Genomic DNA, 5,884 nt, shown 5'->3' on the forward strand with positions numbered 1-5,884 from the left:
ACCTGCACATCCCTGGGCACTATGGGACAATTTCCCATGGCCAATCCACCCTAACCTGCACATCCCTGGGCACTATGGGACAATTTCCCATGGCCAATCCACCCTAACCTGCACATCCCTGGGCACTATGGGACAATTTCCCATGGCCAATCCACCCTAACCTGCACATCCCTGGGCACTATGGGACAATTTCCCATGGCCAATCCACCCTAACCTGCACATCCCTGGGCACTATGGGACAATTTCCCATGGCCAATCCACCCTAATCTGCACATCCCTGGGCACTATGGGACAATTTCCCATGGCCAATCCACCCTAACCTGCACATCCCTGGTCACTATGGGACAATTTCCCATGGCCAATCCACCCTAATCTGCACATCCCTGGGCACTATGGGACATTTCCCATGGCCAATCCACCCTAATCTGCACATCCCTGGGCACTATGGGACATTTCCCATGGCCAATCCACCCTAACCTGCACATCCCTGGTCACTATGGGACAATTTCCCATGGCCAATCCACCCTAACCTGCACATCCCTGGGCACTATGTGACAATTTCCCATGGCCAATCCACCCTAACCTGCACATCCCTTGGCACTATGTGACAATTTCCCATGGCCAATCCACCCTAACCTGCACATCCTGGGCACTATGGGACACTTCCACATGGCCAACCCCACCCTAACCTGCACATCCCTGGGCACTATGGGACAATTTCCCATGGCCAATCCACCCTAACCCTGGGCACTATGGGAGTTTTGGTGGAGGTGTTGACTGGCATGAAATGTTTTCGATAAGAATGAAATGCGATGAAAATGATTCCAGTGGCAGGAGGGTCAGTAATGAGAGCGACACGTAGCTGTAAGTGTGGTTGGCTTGGCCAGCGTTTATTACCCACCCCTAATTGTCTCCTGAGAAGGTGGTGAGCTACCATCATGGGCCAGTTGTGCTGAATGGCCTCTATCTTGTGTACATTTCATAATCATCTTATGATTCTAGCTGGTGGTAATGCCTGACAAGAATGAAACCTGGTCCTGATAGGTGCTAAGTTTTTTTTTAGTAGTAGTTGTTTCGGTGTGGTGATTTCTCTCTGAGCAAACTCACAAAAGGCTGCCAACATACTTCGGACAATGTCGCACCGAAGTCTGTGGCAAGCAAAGGGAAAGCCTGCTGTGCGGTACAAGAGGGATATGAGACTATTTTGTTACGAATAACAGAAATAAAGGCTAACTTTTTTCCCTCAACGACAGTCATAGGGATTCTCGATCGCAACGAAAATCCGCCTTCTGTCCACTTCCAAGCTCCTTGGTCCAATCTCGTGAGTCATCCGAATATTCTGCCTCCGCTCAACGTTAGTTCAGGCCTCTTCCTGGGACCCTTGAACAAATTACAAACAAAACTCCTAACAGAGGTTTCTAAACCACTTCCACAGCGCTCTGCTTCAGAAGTTGCACTAAAGCACTCACTCCGAACTCCTACTGCCTTGCTTGGTATGGAGTCCGCTCTGCTGTTAATGTAGATTTTCTCTCAAAAGAAGCCTCAGTTCTGTCTGTCTAAAGAATGAGGAGATTCCGGTGTTGGACTGGGGTGGGCAAAGTTAAAACCCCCACAACACCAGGTTATAGTCCAACAGGTTTATTTGGAAACACTAGCTTTCGGAGCGACGCTCCTTCATCAGGTGATTGTGGAGAATAAGATCATAAGGCACAGAATTTATAGCAAAAGTTTACAGTGAGATGTTACTAAAATTATATATTGAAAAAGACCTGGATTGTTTGTTAAGTCTCTCATCTTTTAGAATGAACATGTTGGTTTCAGTTCTTTCAAATGGAAATAGCACAACGTTTTAAAAAAAAAAATTACATTCTCAAGTGAACTTGGTGTCACGTCGGCCCAGATAATGGATTGAAGGTGTGAGCTTTCCTGTGTCTCTCTCTCTCTCTCTCTCACTCTCTCTCACTCTCTCTCACTCTCTCTCACTCACTCACTCACTCACTCACTCACTCACTCACTCACACACACACACGCCCTCTCACACTTTCTCTCCCACACGTGCACTCTCGCTCACATACTGTCTCTCATGACTTGGAGATGCAGGTGTTGGACTGGGGTGGACAAAGTTAAAAATCACACAACACCAGGTTATAACCCCAACAGGTTTAACTGGAAGCGCTAGCTTTTGAGCGACGCTCCTTCACCAGGTGGTGGTGGTGATGATGAAGGAGCAGCGCTCCGAAAGCTAGTGCTTCCAATTAAAGCTGTTGGACTATAACCTGGTGTTGTGAGTTTTAACTTGGTCTTTCTAAGTGAAATCGATCCTGCCTGGTTGTGTCATTGGCATCAAGCTACTAGATAGCAGCACCCCAAATTGTTTATTTCGTCCATCTATGTTTCTAACGCAGAGAAGTATTCGCTTTAGGAGTTTTAAGGAGCTCATTTAAATGGCTATAATCAAACTTCCAGACAAGCTGAAAATACTATGTACATAAAAGTTGCAGCTCTCCCCTTCCTTTTGAATTTCATAGGATATAAACCCAATTCCAACTGAAAACAACACGTCTGTTTGACATTGGAACCGAAGTTACTAATGAGTGATGACGATCACCCTTAACTTTCCTCACCTTCCTGACAAAAAAATAAACATGATGCAGAGTTTATCTGCCTTCGCTGGCTGTGTCCTCGAAATGCTGGTATCTGCAACTCCCTTCAGATCGAAGCCAGATTAGTGCGATTTTTTGTTTTTCCCTTTTGAAACGCTGGTATCTGGCCAAACGCGACGAGTTGTTGCAGGCACAGGGGGGCAGCTCGATTATGGTATCGGCGCGGGGCACTTTGTTTTGTAAACACAGGACTCCCTGATCTTTGCAGAAAGATTTTCAAAGGCAGCGGATACGGATCTTCTACTGTCGACGCTGCAGGCCGAGGGAGCGAAGGTCGAGGAAGAGTCCGAGGTGAGCAGGTTCGGTTCTGTTCTCGCGGGGGAGTGGGGGCAGGCTGGTGGGTGGGCTCCTGGTGAGTGTGGCCTGGGTGGGGCAGAGCTCCGTCTCTCTCTCTCTCTCTCTCTCTCAGTCCCGTCGCTGGGCTGTAAATTTTCTTTGTTTTGTGGTCGTTGTTGCTGATCAGGCACCATCCAGTTCCATTTTCCAGCACGTCTAGGTACCGGAAGAGACCATTCAGCCCCTCCCCTTGAGCCTGTTCTGCCATTTAAGGAGATAACAGCTGATCATTGGCCTCACTCTGCATATCTGCCTTGAGCCCATATCCCTGAGAACCGCTGCTCAACGTTAATCTATCTGTCTCTGATTTAAATGTAACAGCTGATCCAGCATCCCCTGCTGTTTGTGGAAGAGTACCAAACCTCTCCCACCCTTGTGTGTGTGTCACAGTGCTTCCTAACGTCTATCCTGAACACTGTGGGTCCTCATTCTCAGACTCTGCTCGCTCTCATAGTGCCATAGAGATGTACAGCACGGCAACAGACTCTTCAGTCCCTGCCAACCAGATATCCCAACCTAATCTAGTCCCATTTAGAGTCATAGTGATGTACAGGATGGAAACAGACCCTTCAGCCCAACTCCTCCATGCTATCCCAGATATGCCAACCCAATCTAGTCCCAACTGCCATTACCCGGCCCATATCCCTCCAAACCCTTCCTATTCATATACCCATCCAAATGCCTCTTAAATGCTGCAATTGTACCAGCCTCCACCACTTCCTCTGGCAGCTCATTCCATACACGTACCACCCTCTGGGTGAAAAAGTTGTCCCGTAGGTCCCTCTTATATCTTTCCCCTCTCACCCTAAACTTATGCCCCTCTAGTTCTGGACTCCCTGAACACAAGGAAAAGACTTTGTCTATTTACCCTATCCATGCCCCTCATGATTTTATAAACCTCTATAAGGTCATCCCTCAGCCTCTGATGCTCCAGGGAAAACAGCCCCAGCTTGTTCAGCCTCTCCCTGTAGCTCAAAACCCTCCAACCCTGGCAACACCCTCCTCTAAAGTCTTCACCTCCTTCCTAAGATACGGTACCCTGAACCTGACACAGTTTTCCAACTGAGAGCAGGCCATTGTTATGCCAAAAGTTCATCCTAATCTCCATGCTTTTCGTTTTCTTCCCTGTGCCTCCATTTATAAAACACATGATCCCACAAGTCTTCGGTTTTGGCAGCACCTGTGGGGAGAGAAACCAAGTTAACACCATGAGTCCATTTATTCTTCAATCCCTGAACTTTCCTCGGAATCTATCCCTCTGTGGTAATCACACTAGGAGAGTTTTAAAGAGGGAATTCAAAGTGCTTAGAGCCTGCGGTTTGAAATTCGTACAGTACCGGAACAGAGTCAGTTTACATAGGAATTCTCATCGTGTGACCTGTTTACGTGGGAATTCTCATAGTGATCTGTTTACATAGGAATTCTCAGTGATATGTTAACATAGGAATTCTCATCGCGTGACCTGTTTACATGGGAATTCTCATAGTGGCATGTTTACATAGGAATTCTCATCGCGTGACCTGTTTACATAGGAATTCTCATCCTGTGACATGTTTACATAGGAATTCTCATCTCGTGACATGTTTACATAGGAATTCTCATCGCGTGACCTGTTTACATAGGAATTCTCATCCCGTGACATGTTTACATAGGAATTCTTATCCCGTGACCTGTTTACATAGGAATTCGCATAGTGACATGTTTACGGAGGAATTCTCATAGTGACCTGTTTACATGGGAATTCTCACAGTATGACACGTTTATGTAGGAATCCTCACAGCGTGACATGTTTACATAGGAATTCCCACTCTGATGTTCGCATAGGCGGGTCCCCACGGAGGGGTGGTGGCGGGGGGGGGGGGGGGGGAGAAGGGTTTACGGTTGGTAATATTGCGGTTCCGACCCCTGTCTTGTTTTCCAGGAGCTGGCGGAGAGATTCCTCGAAGGCCGCTTTGCCCTGGAGGTATTCCTGGAGCAGTACAACGAGCAGCGGAAACTGGCGCACCTTCGCCGGGTGCGGATCGAGAAGCTGCAGGAGATCTTGAGTCAGCCCGGCCCAGCGCCCGCCCAGCCCGCCGCCCAGCCCAGCCCCAACCTGCCCCAGCGGCCGCCCCCGCCTGTCCCCTGCCCCACGGCCGCCCCGCCCCTGCCCTACGACCCCAACCCGGGCGCGGCTGGCGTCCCCCGCCAGGGGGCGCCCGCTTACCCCCCCGCCTCCACCGCTCCACCTCAATTCTACCCCCGGCCCATTCAGCCTCCGCGCCCCCCCTACCCCGTGCAGGGGCAGTTTGCGGCGAGCCAGCCCCCTTACCCCCTCTACCCCATGCCCACTTACGTCTACGGCCCTTCAGGGCCTCCCCAAGTCCCACCCAGACCTGGGTACAAGACCCCCCAGCCTCCATACCACATGCCCCAGCCTTACTGAGCACTGGGAGGCTGGGCGTGTGTGAGAGTGTGTAAATATTATACAGACTACAGTATTTATTTGGACTGTGTTGTATCTCTGGGTAACGCCATGCCATTTGTACCGTGACTCACTTGACACCAAGGCCAGGCTGCGTCCCTCTGCCAGAGTGGCGTGCGGTTTGGCCTTTGACCCCCACCCCACTCACTGTCACCAGGCCACCTTGCTGTCCCTGGCTGCTGCAGGGGTGTGGTGCGTGCCCCCTGGGCTCCAAGTCTGAAGGTCTTGATTACGACCCAACAAGGTTTGGGCCTGGATTCCCACGCTGAGGGAGCAGGCACTGTCGGAGGGTCAGTGCAGGGGTGTGGTGCGTGCCCCCTGGGCTCCAAGTCTGAAGGTCTTGATTACGACCCAACAAGGTTTGGGCCTGGATTCCCACGCTGAGGGAGCAGGCACTGTCGGAGGGTCAGTGCTGAGGGAG

At 50.3% G+C, this 5,884-nt stretch overlaps 1 protein-coding gene across 1 annotated transcript; it reads left to right on the top strand.

The window, feature by feature from the left end:
- Positions 1-802: 802 nt before the first annotated feature.
- LOC122544114 (vacuolar protein sorting-associated protein 37C-like) lies at positions 803-5,760 on the top strand. The gene is made up of 3 exons (XM_043683153.1): positions 803-838; positions 2,853-2,954; positions 4,921-5,760. The coding sequence occupies exons 1-3, from the start codon at positions 803-805 to the stop codon at positions 5,422-5,424; spliced, it is 642 nt and encodes a 213-aa protein (XP_043539088.1). The 3' UTR covers positions 5,425-5,760.
- The last annotated feature ends 124 nt before the right edge of the window (positions 5,761-5,884 follow it).

Source organism: Chiloscyllium plagiosum, chromosome 46, assembly GCF_004010195.1.
Source record: "Chiloscyllium plagiosum isolate BGI_BamShark_2017 chromosome 46, ASM401019v2, whole genome shotgun sequence".
Taxonomy (NCBI): Eukaryota; Metazoa; Chordata; class Chondrichthyes; order Orectolobiformes; family Hemiscylliidae; genus Chiloscyllium; species Chiloscyllium plagiosum.

Bases quoted from the DNA above. Each gene is read 5' to 3' on its own strand.
- LOC122544114 (XM_043683153.1), top strand. From the start codon at position 803: ATGAAATGCGATGAAAATGATTCCAGTGGCAGGAGG. The intron at 839-2,852 runs GTCAGTAATGAG...TTGTAAACACAG, and splicing joins ATGATTCCAGTGGCAGGAGG to GACTCCCTGATCTTTGCAGA. The intron at 2,955-4,920 runs GTGAGCAGGTTC...CTTGTTTTCCAG, and splicing joins AGGTCGAGGAAGAGTCCGAG to GAGCTGGCGGAGAGATTCCT.